This window comes from Lipophrys pholis (assembly GCF_963383615.2).
Source record: "Lipophrys pholis genome assembly, chromosome: 15".
NCBI classification, from domain to species: Eukaryota; Metazoa; Chordata; class Actinopteri; order Blenniiformes; family Blenniidae; genus Lipophrys; species Lipophrys pholis.
In genome coordinates, this window is record NC_137642.1 from 14,488,576 (window position 1) to 14,508,162 (window position 19,587).

General features: G+C 39.9%; 1 protein-coding gene across 1 annotated transcript in view; it reads left to right on the forward strand.

Annotated features, from left to right (window-relative positions):
* Positions 1-18,866, forward strand: part of wdr27 (WD repeat domain 27) — a gene marked incomplete at both ends in the record, with an annotated part of 35,675 nt that extends 16,809 nt beyond the window's left edge. Inside the window, 5 exon segments of the mRNA XM_080481033.1 lie at positions 2,229-2,326; positions 6,178-6,280; positions 9,392-9,490; positions 18,749-18,811; positions 18,813-18,866. Coding sequence (XP_080337159.1) covers positions 2,229-2,326; positions 6,178-6,280; positions 9,392-9,490; positions 18,749-18,811; positions 18,813-18,866 — 417 coding nt within the window.
* Between the last annotated feature and the right edge of the window lie 721 nt (positions 18,867-19,587).

The window sequence follows — 19,587 nt, forward strand, 5'->3', positions numbered from 1 at the left end:
ACAACAAATCAATATGCAATCCTTGATTTTTAAGTCAAGCGAAGCAGCAATTGGTGGTTCTGATTATTTTTCATTTTTCGGATCACAGTCTTTATTTCAATTTAATGGGAACTGGAATATCTGCAGCTGGCAGTGTCCCATGACTCAACAGGAACAGAATTTAGTAGTAGAATAAAAGACTTGAAACCAATGAAGAAGTTTTATGTCTGACCGCAGTTAGAAATTACAGAGTGTGACTGTTAGAACACAAAAGCATTGCTAAATACATTTATTTTATGCTTTTCCCCTTTTGATATTGGAAGTATGATGGTAAGCCAGGCTTGAATTCTGACAACAGGTCTTGTTAAGTCAGAAAAGTGGACAGCTGAGGTTCTTGTGATTGGGATAACCTTTTACCCTCTACGAATGGATAAAAGCAGTGACAGCACATCAGCCCATAAACTGAATGACATTAAGACCGAACCGACTCGGCTATGAATTTGCTTGGCTTGGCATCAACTGGTACTATGAGTTTCATCTTCCATCTTACTCGCGAAGGGTCTACTATTTGGCAGATGTTACAGCGTTACATAAACCATCGGAGTGTTTCGTGAGTTATATAAGACGGATCGACTTTTGGGGAGTAACAGTGTTAGTTTGCGGCGTGAATTAAAAAGGTCATGGTTAGAAGAATGTCCTGATTATCTAAAAGTTTCCATGGCAGGCAGACGTACAGGATCTACTATCATCAGTATCATTCATCTTGAATGTAAGTCCCTGCAGCATCAGGATTAAGATTGCCATAGGGGACGGTGGCAGGAGATTCCATGCTGGATGATGGCCTTGGAGTAATGCTGTTCCATGATGCAGTGTGGCTTTTTATGGCCTTCCTCCCACATCGCTGTCTTGATTCAATGTGGACCCAATTTGCTGGTGCCTAACAAGTAGACAACTTGGGCCTGGAGCTACATATGTGTGAGTTCTATTGAACACTATTGCATCACTTGAACTAAAACTATAAAAATCCAGTGACTGCAATTCGACACATGATTCGCATTTCTGTCACTTTCCACTTTACAGTGAAAAGCAGGTAATAGTTTCCAGCTTGAGAATGTTTGCCAGCATTGTAGTGACAATAAAAGAAAAAACCTATGTTTTGATTGCAAAAATAATGGAAATGATTAGCCTCCATACAGATACTCACGTAACGTGTTGGACGGCAAAAGGGTTAGGGTTGTCAGAGAGACTTGTACTTAATGACCCTAAGATATTGACTTTAGTCACTTCTGCATGTTGACCTCTACATACTCCACATTCAGACCAGCCTGGATTAGTTGGATAGACTGCAGCTAGTGGCATGGATTAGGTGCATTAATGCATTCAACTGTGATCCACTCTTGCACACAGCTGACTATATTCCTTCAGCCCAGAGGTGCCTGTTCTTTGTCACGCCAGCTATTGTGTGCTACTCATAGTGGAAGGCCTGTGGTGTGTTGTTTCAGCTTGGCTATTGCGTCAATGTGGGGTTCTCCGCCTGGGTGCCCGAGGGCCTTTTGGCTGCTGCTGGGTCAGTACCTGTGGATCAGAGGGATTGCCCCTGCCTGCAGACTGCACTCACAATGTCTCTTCCCTCCCCTGTCGCTGTCTCGTCCTGAGGCGGACCAAACATCAGGACTTGCAGCAAAAGAAAAGCAGCTTTTCCCACTTCAAATTTCCATCGGCCCCTTGTGCAAAAATTCACCTGGAACTCATCAGTGCAGAAGACTTCTCGGAAAATGGAACTGGAAATGCCCTCTCAGACTCCCGTTCTCACACTCTAAATGGAAATCTAAACAAAAAACACCCCCACTGCTGCTCTCTTTCGCTCTCTTTTCCTCTCCCTCATTTGCACGTTTTACTATATCGTCTGATAGTCTGATTTCAAAGTTAGATATGGAATTTATACACAGATGTGCAGTGGAAACTACAGGTTGGGCTGAAGCCTAAGTTTGGGTACAAAAAGCATGGAAAATGACACAGGCAATTTAACAATTTCGAGAGCCCTCATGTGGTTACATTGTTTTTAAAATCAACTTGTCCTTTTAAGTAGAATAAATGCTACCTGGAATAATGTTATGAAAACTATTTGCCAGTGACGAACGCACAGCCACAGAACTTTCCAGTCGTGGACAAAAAGTGAAGTTGATTTATGACTTATTTCAGTCAAGCATTTACTGACTAAGCTTTTTTTCTTTGTGCATATCTTGAAGGGATCTGCGTTCAGCACACAGTCTCCAGATTCATACGACCTCTTTCTCACCAGTGCAGCCACAGATGGCGTGAAGATTTGGGACCTACGTACAACAAGGTTTGTGATATGATGGCACCGCTTACTCCATCTGAAAATCTGCCCATCGACATTTTCCGGGGATAAACATTCCTCTGTTGTTGAGTAGCCTATCAGTTATTCAAATTCCAGTGTGCCGACGTTTTACTTGTCACAGATGTCCATATAAGGCTGATAATTCAAGGAAGCCGTTTCACATTTCAGATTGTTCTTTTGGGTCCAGTCAGAGGCATTATTAAATATTTCATCCTTTCATGTCTGAGAATGCCTTCATGTTTTACTCTTCATTCCAGACTCCATCAGAGTCTGATTGTTATCGGAAAAGATATTTGTGCCTCATTTCCAGGTCAATAGTTTTTATCAAGCTCCCTTCAACACATGCAGTTCCCCTGAGGTGAAACATATGTATGTGTGATATGTAGGTCATTCTCTTTTGTGTACACTTCCTGATTCATTTCCGTTGTCATTGGTGACAACCATGAAATTACCTACAGTTCTAAAGTATCACCTCACTATATTTGTTTTAACAGGAGTTTGGCAGCCAATGGCAACAAATTCAGTTAATAGTTTCATGTTCAATACAATCTCCAAAAACCGTGTTACCTGGAGGATGTGGCTGAAAGAAAGTCCTCTCTATCGGCTCTATCTGAAACTGACCTATGTTGGATTTCCATACTGGGCATAGACTGCCCACAACTTCACACAAAATGATCTTCAGAAATGTACGAAGCAACTTTGTTGATTGGTTGATGATCTCCTTCGTTGATCTCTTACCTGACCTGAGATGACACACTCTGTGTTCTGGGAATTTGGGTGTGCAAGGCAGCAGAGATTAGCCGGATCAAGACATGACAAGACACACAAGGAATTGTGAGGTTGCACTGAGAAGAAGACCCTGACCGCAGTGATTCCACTTTTATCTCAGTGACATGTTATCGCCTGAAGTGGAGGAGGTAGTGGACTTTGTGTCTGAATGTCAAATGAACTCTGGTCAAAGCTTCTGTTGCGGTTGCAGCAATGATGCTTGCACTGGCAGTTCTACAAACTGAGACGGACTAAGTCTTGTCTTTCAGTTATCCGCTTCCATTTCCTTTTTTTAGGTCACCAAATTAGCTTAAAAACTCCTTGGTGGCTTGGTCTATTGAATAATTCTAATATGTATGGAAATGCTTAAAGCCAAAGAAGCTGTGGGGCTGTTGTTGTTGGACCTCAGGTGTAGTATCTGTTTCCTGGTAGACCAGTGTAGTGAACCACGTTTTTTAAAAAGGCAAATGGAAAGTCCATAGTAACTCGTATTGTATCACGCTTTTTTTGGATCACAGAATCACAAAACTGTCTTTCCAGTGTGATAGAAAGGAGAGCCTCATATTGAAGAGGTAGATCTTATCTTTTCTCATTCACGCAGTTTAAATAATGGATATGTGATTTTGGAAGTCCAGTCGACATTTGTTTGAGTTTTTGGCCTTTGAATGTGTTCTGAGACATTTTGTTGGATGTGCTTAAGCAAGCATAAGTTACATAGGTCACTATTCTGGGCTAATAGGTCTCTACACGCTTGTTGTGAGAGCTGTGGCCTCATACTTGGAGTTGAGTCAAACTCCTTTTTCACCTTTGCAGTCGCAGTTAAGATGAGTTATCTTTGCTTGATGGCTGGCATCATCCTGGACTGGGAAGTAGTCACAGTCAGACTGTGACCCCACTCAGACTACCGTATGTTGGTTTTTTTTACATGATAAGTGAATCAGCGTTAATTGATAAAGTACACTCCTGTAAAAGCAGCCTGCTAGCAGCACTTTGTTAAATAGGAAATGTTTGTCATTTTGTTGAACTGGACTTTTCAACGTGTTGGAAGAAACATCTAGAAATCTCTGAAATTCATCAAGATTATGTTGTTTATGCCCATAACAACTTTAATTATGTCAAATCAGGCAGGAAGAAACACGTTTTGAGATCAACCTTCATGGCTTTTCATCAGTATAAATTTTACATAAATCCATGAAATGTCAGCTGACAGGCATAAAATAAAATTACTTAGGAACTCAACAAGACCAGTTTAGTCTCACAAATCTGGTTGAGTAAATAAACTTTCATGTTTAGTTTGACAGCAATACTCTGTGAAGTATTCTGTGTTATTAGGCTTCAAGTTCGCTTCAAGTTTTCTTTTTTTTTAATCCTTTCCAGTACTTGTATTTTGTGATGATGTGTTCAGAGCAGTTTTAGGGTCTATCCACCAACATTCAGTATGCTTTAAAGTCAGACCCTCCCAGATGCTGATTCCAATATAGGGAACAGATGGTAATCTGTTTCTCTTCATAAAGTGATGTATTTTCCCGAAGTGGGATGGAATTTGCATCATTCACAAATGCAAGGAAATCTAATGCGCTCTGTCAATATATACATAAATACCATATTTATGTATGCTAAAATATATCCAATGCTATAACAAAAAGCAAACTTTCACCTGATATGCACTGATACAGATAAATATGGTGAAATTTACTGGCAGCATGTATGCAGCTATGATTAGCCCTCTGATTACCTTGATGACTGACACTGAATACCCAGGTGCATTTAGTAACTGTATAGGCTTCCATTCAAGTGGATCCGACCCTGTGGTGCAGTCTGCGTTAGTCATCAGGAAAATGTCGAACACTCATCACTCACACAACATGGAGCCTGTGTGTATGTGCGTGTGTGCGTGTGTGTGTGTGTGTGTGTGTGTGTGTGTGTGTGTGTGTGTGTGTGTGTGTGTGTGTGTGTGTGTGTGTGTGTGTGTGTGTGTGTGTGTGTGTGTATCTCATGCCCGCATCTCCCCTCCCTCAGTGAAAACATTAGATCCACATTCTGACCTAGAAAACCAGTTGAGTGTTTACTCCAACCTGTTCTGCTTTTTATGCGTGTGATAGAGGCAGGTTGTGCCAGCTGTCCAAAAGTTGAAAAAACATTGCGTGCACTGAACTAACAACAGCAAATCGTGGTATTCACCACTGCTATAATAATGATTGTCAAACATTTATATATGATCAGACGACTGTGATATGAAATTTAGGTCATCACTAAATAGAGGAGAATGACATAGAGCGGAATCAACACATGAGCTGCAGTTTAATGCCACAAAGGTCATTGTCAGTGTTTAGCAACTCGCGTTTTGAGCATTTTGTGCCTTTGCATTCAGTGCTTGTAAGTTTTGAGGAACCCACTTGTAGAAGGTACATTATATTCCTGAAGAATCACCAGTGAATATGACCTACTTTCAGTCCAGTGTAATTGCATTAGCATGTGAATGTTAAAGACATGCTCTCACCAGATCCTGTCAAAGCCCTGACCTGCCAACGCACCATAGAACTGGGCTCATCTTGCTGTTAGTTGCATTGTAAAGACATTATATGCTGTTGTAGATCAAACAAAATAGAATAGAATTTGCATGAAGGGACCATTTGTCATTTAATCTTTTCTCTTTTCTGTGTTTTGCTTGAGTAAAGCTCTTTCACATGTCTGTGTGAAGCATGAAGTCTAAGTGCCATTTTCTTTCTGTTCCATTTAATAGTATGTGACATCTTCCACTGATGTGACTAAACTCATAAAAAATCACATTAGTGCCAAAAATATACCACTTCTTCACCACTGATTGTAAAAATGTTTTAACAAACTAATGACTCAGTATTTTGTGGGGGAAAAAAAACCCCATTGTCTTGTAGATTAAATTTTACTATTTAGTAAACAGGTCCGTAGTATTGTTGTTATATCATGACATACAATATAAAACTTCTGGGATCAAATAGTCTGCCTCTCTCTTCTATATGATCTATTTTTACATTCCAGATCTGATAATCGAAATTATTTCGTACCAAAGTGTGCCATTCCTTTTTCAGGTGTGTGCGTCGCTATGACAACCATGTAAATCGCATTCACCCGTGTTCTGCTGCCATCTCACCATGTGGCCGGTTCATTGCTTCAGGTTCTGAGGATAACGCTGTAAGTAATCCTAATCCTTGTTTTTTTTTTTTTTTTTTTTTTTGCATCCGCATAATGTGCATTGTACTTATCTGAATGCAATTTTACACTTAAGGTTTTGATAAAATCGATGCAACAATTCCCCAATGTCTTCATGTGAAATTGCATTGAGTGATGATGAGGCAATTGGAAAGTAATTCATTACAGCAACATTATTCAACCGATAGGAATCTTCTCTCAGATTAAATGAGAAAAATCGGACCATAAGTCAGTCATTATAACTTACTTGGTTACTTTTTTCAATAGTACATGGATTAAAAAGTAGGGTTGCAGCCACAACTTTACAAAACAGGGGCATACCACATAGAATGTGTTAATACTGAATTTTCTATGAGTATAAATGTAATCTTGGATTGGAATCAAGTTATGAGTTCATCTAACCTATTGCTTAGAATAAGTATCCACTATGTTTTCAAATAGCATTTAGTCTTATGTATACATTTAAATTGTTGGTTTATTGTTATAATAGTGTAATTGACATAGAGCAATGCAATGTGAGTAATTGATGCAGTGTGTGGATTTGTCATTTGAATTCTTTGTGACAAAATGTCACAGAAAGCTTTCAACTACTTTCACAGAACTTCATAGGATGATTGAGCCTGAGCAAGCTGCATTGTGAACCATTGTCAGTTGATATGTGTTCATGAGTTTAAAGCAGCGATTGCAGCAAAGTTGCATGTTCCGATGAAAAGCTTCAGCAAGTGCGACTTCTAAATCCTACAGGTTACACTTCAAATGCTGCCCACTTTGCACTCTTTGTGGTTTTGCCCCATCTTAATACCCGCAGATCAAGCGTAATCCTTCTCTTCAATCTTCCTTCTGTCTCAGACTTTAACCTTGCCAACTTGGCTGCCACAACTTTCTCAAAGTGAGCACCCCAGTTTTTTACCTCTTCACCCTGTGGCTTTCTGCTGAGTCATCACACAAATGTACTTGACCTCATGAAGGTATAAGACAGCTGGACAACGGCAGCTCTTTTTTTTTTTTTTATATCACTTGCACCCCGATTTAAGGTGAGGACTGTGCTTCACTCACATTGTTTCATTGGATTCAAGCCTTTTTCCAAAGGAGTCAAATTCAACAATCATGTTGAAGCCGAACTGTTTAATTGCTTTTCCAGACGGCGGCTTCTTCATTCTTTGAGGACTTTTTCAGGAGACAACCTCCCTTTCCTTAACCATCTCTCTTTTCTTGTGGTCTGTGTGCTTGTTGACAGCAGTGGAATAATATATGTATGCTGGTGGTTATCATCAATTATGGGGACTCAGCACAGTGTGGACATATGAGAACGTCTCTATCGAGATCGGACATTTCCAGCATTTCTTGGAAATTGGAAAAGTATACGGTAGTGAGCAACATCGTATTTATTTGTAGCTGTCCTGAGATTTCTATAAGCCAGACGCATTTGTACTTGTCTTCATATATCAAAAGGCAATCGTGGAAAAAAAAAAAAAAGAAGTTGAATACTCTTAAAAGACTCCCCAGATCATATTACATATTTTCCAAAGACGGTTATGATTTCAGTGTTTTCAAAACAAGACTGTTATACATATAGTTGACAGTCTCACTCGTTTTATTTCCTCGACCTTATCAGGTGAATTGAATATATAGAAGACAACTGTTAATTGGTCAATGAAGATGTATGCCTGATGATTCCGTTTTCCTACCGCACAATCTTTTGGCCCGGCTCTCTGCTTCAGTAACTGCTGACAAACACCGATACGTCGGGGGATCTCTGTGATATTTAATCATTCCTGCGAGAGCCTCTTTCTTCCAAGTAACTAATTCCCTTTTCGGCAGCACACTGTTCGTGTGCTTCAGACAGGAGTCACTCTAAACTTTTTGACAGAACTCCCTTGAAGAGGCTTTTTTTTTCAGGGAAACGTAATAAAAAACAGCCTCAGGAATCTGATGAGTCGTCGTCTGGTAACAAACATCTGGACATCTGTTTTTATCTGTGGTCGTGGCTCTGAAGCAAACAGATCTGTCTCAAAATGTACCGATCATATTCAGGAAAAGAAAACTATGCTTACAAGCTGATAACGCAGTCAAATATTTCTTTGCTACACAACCCTTATCAACTTGCCCTTTTTTTTTTTCATCTAAGGCTAAATGTAAAATTCACACTTATATAACACCTCCAATTGTATTTGTTGAAACAGAGCAGAAGTGATACGTGTCCATTTAGATGACAGTGGCTTATTCAATCAGTTCAACAAGGTCATTTTGATGTTTAAAATATTTCAATTATTACAGTTTTTACACAAAAGCACAACACGAGCTTGAAACCTATCTCAAGAATTGCAACTTTTTTTTCCAATAACTCTGAAAACTTTGCTAAATTTAGATGTCTATGAAAGGAAAAGGTTATCCGAGTCTCGAGTATCGAGACTTAATTAATGTGATCACTGGTGCTACCTGTTCGGTTTCATACTCAGAAAGTATGGAAAACTGGGACCACTTGCCAATTGTTCTCTTTAAATCTTCTGTTGAACGTGTCTGCAGATCCATTTAGGTTCAATCCAGCTGTTAGGCTCTTGGCACAGACACTGAATGATCTCATATGACCGTTACGCGTCTGATTACTGATATCAACCGGAGCCAGGTCTCCCTGTGCAGCCGATCACTGTTGATGGTGTCTGATGGACATGACATAAACCTTAATCTGTGTGAGGATTCACAGTAAACTCTGATGTATATGTCTGTCTAGACTCATGAATGGACAAACAATCAGGAGCAGATGTACACAATGCTAACTGCATACTGTATATGCAATACGATTGGAATCACAGCAAAACCGGATATGTACAAAGTTTCTTGCGATTCTTTCCTGTCTTTCAATTGGCTGCCAATGGATTCCTTCTGATTTCAATATGCGATTCATCTTCAGTCTGCACTGCCTTGTCCATCGTGTGGAGGAACTGTTGAGGGGCCCCTCTGTGTGGGGTTTGCATGTTCTCCTCGTACTTCCAAGGGCTCTCTCCCACAGTCCAAAATGATTTGTTTGAGGATAATCTGTACATCGCCACAATGTTCCGCGTTCTTATTTTTTTTGACTTGTGTGTATTTCAGGCATACGTGTATGACATCCGTAGCAGTATCTACCTGCATAAGCTCCAAAAACACTCGGACACTGTGCTCAGTGTGGCTTTCAACCCTGCGACACCACAGGTATGAATCTTTTTTTTGTCTTTGTGGTTAAGTTATTATAACCAAACTTACTCTGTTATTATAACCCCAAGTGAGGAAACCCGAACATTTTCATCTATTTAAATAAAACAGACGCTTTTCTCTACTTTCTGTTCAGGAACAACATACTGCTTTAGTAATCCAGGTGTAGATCTTGATTTGTCTTCATCTGCATCCCAGGGTTTGATTTCAACTTCACTTCTATTATTCTTGTGCATGCTTTCAGCAGTTAGATCTATGCCAGTGCAAAATATCAAGTTGTCACATAAACATCTGTAAGAATTCCTTTATTAATAACCAGGGGGTATCTGTTTTCTGTGCAGAAGCTTTAATGAAGATCAACCTTACTTATGTTTTACTTTGCAAATGTGAGCCTCTTCTGATAATAACGGTAACAAGTAGGGGGGTACATTCGAATTTCCTCCTTTGGAAATAATATAACTTTAACAAATATGGTATCTAGTGAGTTTATAAAACAGACCTGTATCATTTCTGCTTAATTGGTGCTCCATGAGTGGAGAAGGAATGATATCCTCAGGCTGAGGTCACATAGCAGGGCTCTGTGAGACAGTCCCGAAGTTTACAATTTTGATAGGTTGATAATCTCGCAAAAGAGTGAAATGCCACAAAATCTATACATCCATCCATCTTCGATAGAGCTTTATCCAGTTCAGAAGCTCAGGGCAACGTCACAAAAATGAAAAGCTTGATGTTTCGGTCTCGTGTATGTTTGGTTACCTCTATGCTTATTTGTCTTTATACATAATTTTAAATTGCTAACATGTAATCCTTTGTAGAGCATTGAGCTGGGGAATGTCTGAAGTAGATCTACATACCTCATTGAGACAACAAACCAACTTCTCCCCAATGCGTCTCCCATGCAATATAACCATTTAATTTAAAATCCATATTCCCCAAATCGCTCTGCGGGCGGAACGAGGGGTGGTCTGTTTACAGTCCAATCAGATAATGTCTACTGTTTGTCTGTGCCATAACCCTGCGGGATCAAATGGCTTGCTGTTTGTACTGTGCCGATTCGCTTGTGTGACAGGCTCACTGCTGGGCTGCGATTGGATAAACAGTCCCACAGGTGTTTTTACAGTCTCACAGTAATAGAGGAAAAAGGTGTATCCCAGGTTGTGCTTGTTCAGTTCATCAATTGCCTTGTACCTTTTGTGTTTGGCCTCTTATGAAGTGTTTGCAGGACTCCACATGTTTTACTGGTGCATGGTGTTGTTTGATATTACCTGAGCGGGAAATGCTCAAATGTTTTATTTGTTCTCTTTTTTCATATCGCCCCCTTTTATGAGCCACTTGGGCCACCTTCTTATTGTAATTGCTGACGTCCATAGGAATTCAAGAGCTACAGGGAGTCCTTCCAGAGATAACTGGAAAATACTTTTGACTGTCTTGAATTGACATTGGAAGGAAATAAGGAGTCTGAATTTACAGTGCTACTTCATACCATATCCTCTCTGTCTCTAACAAAACCTCCAGAGCATTTCTTGAAGAGCACCGGCTTTCCGTAGAAATGTTTTACCGTTTTGATAGTTTAGTCTTTGGAACGGTTCAAGGTAAGTAGATGTGCAAAAGAAACATCTTAAAATATAATATCTGAACCATACTGGACATCTCCTGAGATTTGTTGACTGTCTACTTAAGTCAAGGCACATGTTTTAAATCTGCATGTCCATCTGTCTAACTCAGTTCTGTTCAACCTTGCAGTACAGCATTGCTTTTAAATGTCCAAGTTTGAAAGTGGAAAGTTTGGTCCTTGGCCATTCACTGGCTGCAGTACAGTGATCTGCAGAGCTTGAAGGCGCACTTCATCAGTCATAGTGTACTTTCGCGTCAGTACTTGTGCACATTCTGTTTTATTTGATGAGACATGCGGTCAAAGCCGAACGTAAGACTAATTAGGACGACCTGGCACTGAACAATGAATGTATTTTCCACCTCAGGTGTGAGTCAATTAAAATGTTGTTCTTTTTTTTAATCCTGAACATGCACGATTGTATGTAAACCGGTGAAATATTAACAAACACTGTACAAATCATTCCTACATGGAACTCCAATTCAGTATTTACATCAGTGGTTAAGGTGGTTATTGAGTGTACATTATGAGCCTTTCAAAGTAGTTTTTGTTAACTGCATTTACTATAGCTGCACTTATGTACTCATTCCTGGCCTTTACTTGATACAGTTCTCTGCCTTGGGTTGCTGACAATCTCACCTAAACCTGCGGACGTATTAAATTCACAATTGAATTGAAGAAAACGGGAGTGTTTTCCTCCATGAAGAACCATGGCAAAGCCTCCTAACTTAAAAAACTAACAACAACCTTAGTCCAAGGCTAACAGTTGGTTTGACAATCATGATGGTGCTGAAATATATGAGGAGCTTTGCCATCTAAATATTTACCCAGATACTGTCTGGGCCATGTGGGTATGGCCCGCCATTTCTGCTTTTTTGTTGAATTCTAACTTGAGTTCACTTTATGCAATCACAGTTTCCTATTACCCAAGTGTTCTATCGATGAATAGTTTTCTGAAGTGTTTATCGTTGAGTGCAGAGAACAAACAGCTGAGGACGATCACTCGATTTCGCCACAGAACTCTTCAGGGTGGTTTTGATAAAAACCTGTCAAGGGAGGCAGTTTTGCTCAGTTGTCACTTGAGATGGATCGGTTACAATGCATGCTCAGTAAATGTTATGATTATACCGACTATGCTCTTATGACTTCTCTCCGTGCTAAGAATGGATCTTCATCATTCAGACCCAACATGTATGCACTCCACTCTTTCAGTGTGTGTTTCTTTTTTTCTTCACGTTCCTTTGCGAACCTCATACCCAACATTGTTCAATGGCCAGTCAGTTTTAAAACAAACAGAGTAAATCTACAAAGCATCCCCAACCTGTGCTTACTTTGCTTCTTAGTCACATTTGAAGTGCAGATGTGCAATATATTTACTGCTGTGTGAAGCTTCTGATGTGAAACACGGGCAGATAATGGAAGGCATGGGGTTTTTTTTACTCATTTTTCACTCATGTTTTCCACCCTAATACTTAAAAGACCATCAAGCAGGCAGATCTACCTCTGGGGTACTTTCCCTCAGGTTTATTCCTGTACTTTACCCTGTAATGAGAGGTTCCAGTTTTTATTGTCACTTCACTTTGTTGTCTTGTAAAACTTTGTGGGATTTCAAGTGGCATGCCTCTGTAAAAAAAAAAAAAAAAAAAAAAAAGCAAGGTTCCTTGTGTCAGATGTAAATGTGCTACCCTGAAAGTAAACTATCAAATTAGAGCAGACGTGTTCTCAAGCATGCAGCACAGTGTTGTTGTAGTTGTTGGCTGGAAATTAATATGGATGTAGGGTGTAAACCATGCTGTGTGCCAAAAATCAAGACAGTGATGATAAGGTGGTTGCTGGATTGATGGGATCTTTAGGAATGACCAAAAGCCAAGAAAATTTGACAGAGATGATGAAACTATGAGAAGCAGGTTACTGGGTCAGTTTAAAGAAACAGACATTAGGCCGGGCTCTGTTTGGGTTACTCAGATCTTTGTACTGTCTCGTCTAAAACTGCACATAGCTCAGATTACATTCTTCCACATCACCAATGTTAACATCTTTAAAGTATTTCCCAGATTTAGGTTTATTAGATGGATGGAGACCTATTCAGGGACATCTGAGTGTGCTTCTCATGTTAACCTTTATTGTTCATTTATGGACTGCTTTGAATGCTCTGAGAATGTTGTGGGATATTTAAAGGGATATTTAAAAGGTGACCTATTTATTTGAACCTTAGAAAGAGAAACATGTTAAACACTCCTACTGAAGCATAGAATAGACTCGTCTGTGTTACTTTAGTTTCTCTGATAGAAGAGATGCCTCGCCAAATAGTGTGTTGAATCAATAATTCCCGAAATGTCTGGATTGATCTTCACACTGTTAAAGTTCATATTAATCTCATCTTTATGCAAGTGTCCCAAATACCTATGTGTGAACGTTTGACTCACTCATTGACTGTTTGGTTGACAAACCAACACAAATGGATATTCAACATGATAAAAATGGATTATGTAAGGGACTTTTTAAGATATTATGCAATAACTTGTTTCAGTAGAACAACATGATGCAAAAAAGAAAAAGAAAATCTCAATTGTGGTTCAGAGTGCGGGAAAAAGGAGCATTTTTACTCATTGTCTTTTGCCATTTCTCCTGGTTAAATGTATGCAAAAATGACAAAAAAAAGGATTTTCAACTGAGGCAAAGCCAAGTAGTTTTAATAATGTGACCACACAATGAGAGGTGTTTATGGTTAGAAATACATGCAACCTTATGTTAATTTAGTTTCTGTGAAGGTGTCTTTCAACAACACATTGAACTTTTTAGAAAGATGTTGTAGTTTGACACATTTAGGTTTTTTTGTTTGTTTTTTTAATATACGTGTGTGCGTTTGCACGTGTGTGTGTGTGTGTGTGTGTGTGTGTGTGTGTGTGTGTGTGTGTGTGTGTGTGTGTGTGTGTGTGTGTGTGTGTGTGTGTGTGTGTGTGTGTGTGTGTGTATTCATTGAAACAAGATTTGCAAGCTTGGCCAAATATACTGTATACATATGTTATTTGATCTCTAACATTTCAGTCTTTGGAATCATAAAAATGTTTGTAATCTCTCTCTCTCTCTCTCTCTCTCTCTCTCTCTCTCTCTCTCTCTCTCTCTCTCTCTCTCTCTCTGTGGAGTGCTTTGGATCCTATTTGCTCTTTGTGCGTTGGAGTGCAGAGCAGTGACCGCTTACTGACACAAGCAGCTGTCGGAGAAAGTTACCACGTACTATCAGCCAAACTGAGCTGAACAATGAGTGAATCATCTCGCTGGCTTTTTCTCATCATAGGTTTGTCTCCACATGTCCGCATGCACCACCTTTGTTTGTTTCAGTCCCTTTAGACCTTTTGTACTGTATCATTTTATTTGTGGCCATTTGGTGTCTGTAAAGTTAATCTCAACCCTCTGCAAGGAGGGATTTTGACATTAAAGCTTCCCCTGAGTTTCCCTTCAGGAATTCTGCATAGTACGAACTCAAGTAAAGGATGTAATGATGTCATTTATTAGCTGACTACACAGAAATTAATCTCCTCAAGGATTTATGCTTTTTGTGATTTAACAATGCTGAGAAGACTTTAAGCTTTGTGACATTAGTTTTTTTTCTATTAGACAATTCATTTTTATATCTTCAGTACTGTTAGATGTATAATACATATCAGGAAACAATCCTAGACACAGTTAAGCTAAGCTGGACATTTTATGAACTAATTTATGGGTTTAACAGAATTTGTTGGTCATTAATATAAATAAACTGTAACTTGCAGCAACATACTTAAGGATTATATCTCCTTTTACCTGGTTTTAATAGAGTGTAATAAACCCGCCAGCCTTAACGCGCACGTAAAGCTAATTCCTTGAATTTCCTACTTGCAGCAGATTTCCTGTATTTAATCTATCACACTTCAGAGTTTTTCAATAGTTTCCACCATCACATTTTCTTCTTTAGTTTCTCTCTCCATGTTACAAGCGTGCTCTCGTTTCTTCTTTGAGTTGTTTTTCTACCATAATTCCTGGAAAACGTTAAGAGAAGCATTCACAAACACAGCACACTGCCAAAGATGACAAGAACAGACTCCAACTCTTAACTTTTCTAGTTGTCTGCTGTGTTCTGTTAAAGATCTCTAAAATATTTTTCATTGTTTATAGTTTTTAAATGATTACATTATTATAACATCCTCAACACATTTGGCTGGGTCTTTGCTCTTTAGTCTTTTTCTCCTTCTTCTTTATCTCCTGGTTTCTTCCTTTCCTGACCTGAGAGAGTGAAACCCTGAAGTGGTCCGAGCAAATACAGAGGTGGGCTCCGCTGTCGGCTCCAGAATGTCACACGAGAGTGTGACACAGACTGAGCTGAGACAGCCTCCCTGAAATCACCCGGCCTGTTCAGCACAGCTGGATCTGCAATGAGCAGGAAGTAGAAAATCACAGGAGTCATCTTTAAGGACCAAAAACCTTTCACATGGAGCAGACAGAATTTCCTCGGTCGCATGTGGTGTGGTGAACTCTTTGTCTAGGAAACTTGCTGAAAAGCAATTCACATGGGCAGTTTTTACATTGACATAGTTATTATAGCGCATGATATATCTTGAAAACTTTATTATGAGCTTCAGATTCATGGTTTGACACTTTGAATATATAGTACAATTGATATACTCTCACCAACTCCATCATCAGTTGGACTTACAATCGAATGTGATCCAGTTCAACAGCTTTGCTATAAATTCTGCCTTGTTGAGCAGAATAGGACGAATGCTATTAAGTACCTTGTTTGTTAAAAAGATATCTATGTTGGTTAAGATTTGGTTTGTTTGCAAGTTTCCGGTAAGACATATACAAACTGTATGTAAACTGTATGTTTCCAACACAGACGGAACTTGATTTTCTCTCAAACTACTGGCATTGAGCTCATGAGCATGTGAGCGAGTCGTGGAGAGCGTCTGCTCCTCTGACGAACTTTCCTGTGGTGCTTCCTTCCCCTCTTGACATCTTCAGTACAGAACATCTTGCTTTTCTGGCACTTGTGTACTTTGCACTCTACACCCGATGAATGATGAGCTTTAGGAGGGGAAAACACACTGCTCTCTGGTTTACCAAGCTTTTGTTCGGAGCGGTTTGCACAGATGGACACTTTTGACACAAGTGTTTACAATTGAACATGTAATCCATGTTGCATTCTTAATTGTCATATTTATTCCTCCTTTGAACTACTGATTTGTGGTCTTTCTGTTGCATTGAGCCAGCACACCTGAAAATAACTTGACCCAGCACTCAAACTCCCGATCTGATTCTCCTCAGGATTCCCAAGAAGATTTCAATGAGACTTTGATAAACTGACCCCTAAAAATACAACCAAAGGAAGAAGCAGCCCAGATTCTGGAAGTTATTTGTCATAGTTGACCTGTTGTTCCTTTGATCGGAGGTTTTCAGAGCAGGACATGCTTCTTCTGGAGAGTGCCAGCAACAGGAAGAACAGTCTAGAAGAAAGTTCTATGATCATCTGGTCAGCTAACTTTAGTACGTTTGCGTGTTGATTTTAAGTATCAATAGTGAAAAAAAGAGTCCATGATGAGAAGGGAGTATATTGATCATTATTTAGATATTGGGTGTTAAGAGCAATGGACACAGGAGATTATTATCACTGAAAAAGACAACTGAACAGCCACATCACATATCCTGAGATGTGCAGCTCTCAAGATTTCTACGTGTCCCAAAGTGTACCAGACAAACCAAATACATTTATCAAGTAGTGATTACAAGACTACACATCAGACGCTGTAAATACATCTTTACTCAGCTTGTGAAAACAATGTTTCTTAGAAGTGCTGCGTTGAGGAAAACCACATAACTCACTTGCAATGACCCATCATGACCCCATTCTGTACGTCTCAAGTAAATCAGTTTGTAACAAGTCCTGACTTCTAACCCCTCAACATTGCCCAAAACCTTCAGTCCTCATCAGCTGGGCTTGTTTCAGCATAATTAAACAGAGGTTGAAGGTTGCCGAGCAGGAATGTGTTGCACTGCTGTTGTTTGCTGCACGTGCAAAACATAAAAAATTCCCCCGATGCTGTTATTGCCTTTTTGGACTCTGCGGTTCAGTTTCAAATAAACACTGCGTGTCTGACATGAGTGTAATGCCGCGCCGATAATGGATTTGGATGATTAGGAGAGCTGTGGTGGATGAAGGAGCCGTTCTCCCACCCTTCTAGGCAGGAGTTCTAAGCAGCTATTTTAACAACCCCTGGGGAAGGATCCAGACAGCTTGTCTATTGTTGATCAAGGTCATTGAGCCAGAGGTGTTGGTGAAAGAAGACGGCCTGAAGATAAAAGAGATTATGAAGAGAGCTTTCAAGTCATTTGTTTGAGGGAGTATCTTGGACTTTCCTCTTAAAACACGAGAGCAACAGATAGTTGTGTAGACATGAAGTGTTTTTGCAAACTGGGTCGCCTCTTTGAAGACATCCTGCTCTTTTCACATTGACAAACGTCTTCGGGTCCATAGGAGAGAAGTTGAAACTTCCCCCCCTCCAAGGGGCATTAAATCCTCTGCGATTTAGTACGTTTGAGTCATCCTCCGACCTCCGCTGCTGTGACTCCCTTTCCCAGCACAGGCATCCGCTTGCTGGTAAAAGGTTATTTCTCCCGCATAAAACTCTTTTAGCACATGGAGAAAAAAAGAATGTTGGACTATTGTTGTACCAAATGTGGTTTTTATCACCAATTGGCAAACTTTTGCTTTCCATGGTCTGTCGTTAATATACTTAAAAAAGATAACTCGATCTTTACGACCACCGAACATCCTTGAAACGATATCAACCCAAGTATTTTCACGACATCTTTTACTTTTAAATTGCAGTTCGGTGTTTATTTTCAGTCATGCAGGATTTGTGGAGTCTTTACGGGGTGATTGAGGCGTACGACTACACTTGACTTGATGTGATTGAAGAGAAGAGAAGAGAAATTGAAGTTTGAGCTTTGTCTTGAATTCGGATTTCCATCTTTTTCACTCTTTCTTTTTAAAGATTTGAGTAAGTGTCATGCTCTCCGTCCTTAGCCACAAATGAAGGCTTTTCCTCTATTGCTATTGCTGCTCATCGGCTGTCTGAGTGTTGAGGTAACGTTTCCTCACACTCCTCTGTGCTTCTGGCTGATAAAACCAGATGAGATAATGTGCACTTCTTACTCAGAATTGTAAAGAACTGATTCTTTGCATGTGTGCTCAGCTGTGTGCGGCATCGATGGGATGGTTTGGGCTGCGGCGCATGAGTGTTTGCATGCTGGGTGTGGATCACTGTCAGTTTATTGATGCCTGGTTTTGCTAATCATCTGTAAACAGTTGACTCACAAAGACTAGCACTGGCAGGAACCTCCATTCCCACTACTCCTCATTAAAATAATGTTATATAACAGCGTTTTGGGCCGGCGGCTTCGTATTTTTCTGATAAATCGCAGGTATGGAAAATCCAGAATTTCAATGGGAAACAGTCTCCTCCTCGATCTCAGTGGTGCTTGTCTCCTTTAACACAGCAGGTGTGCTGTAATGCAATAAGAGAGAGGTGTGACAGAGTTCATGAGAGAGATGGTCCACCGAAGTTGAAGCTGAAAGTGATGTCTGATTTCTTTTTCCTCTCTTGCAGCTGCTGACTGGAACTCTGGATGGGAAGCTGAGGCTGTTTTGTTCCAGCAGCGGCTCTCTGTTGGACTCATGACACCAGCGCTGCTGTGCATTGCGTCTCTCTCTCCACGACTCCATGATTACAAATGAGACCTGCAGAGAGCATGCAAGAGCCTCATTAAGGCAGTTCAGCTCAATTGCTGAGATTTCACTCTGAAAGGAGAGTGTCAGTGTTGGTTTTTTTTGTCTCATTAAACTGAACAACAGGAGCAAAAACAGAGAAAAAAAAATAGATTTGCTGTTGTGATTTCTTCTTCTGCAGTTTATTCTACTTTGTTAAGTTTCTACGTTTTTCTGTTTGATTGTCTTTTTGCCAGATTCAGTAACACGACACAGTAATGACACAGTTACAGATAATTATAGCTAAATTTTCCACAAATAATTATTCGGCAGCGTTCCTATTGGTCGCACATGCTGGTTGCTGAAACATCACATTAGGTTTGTTCAGTTTGTGGAACAGATGTACTTCTATATCGCAGCCTGTCACCACCCCTCAGCAGATCAGCTATGACGTCAACTGGGTGCAACCTCTTTGGCTGCCAGACACACAGATGCTCCTACTGTTCATACTGACACACCCGTACACATTGTTTGAGCTGTGCATTTACTGCTTTTGACCTCCACCTCAACAAAATGTCAGCAGCGCTGATACGTGAATTCAAACACGATAAAATTTCACTCAGAAGTTTAAATATGGGAAAATTTGCATTGGTGGCTTTCAGGGTTTTTTTTGCTTTGAATTCAATTTCAATTATAAAGACCCATGCATTTACATCCAAATTTGAAAAAGCCTTGCACAAT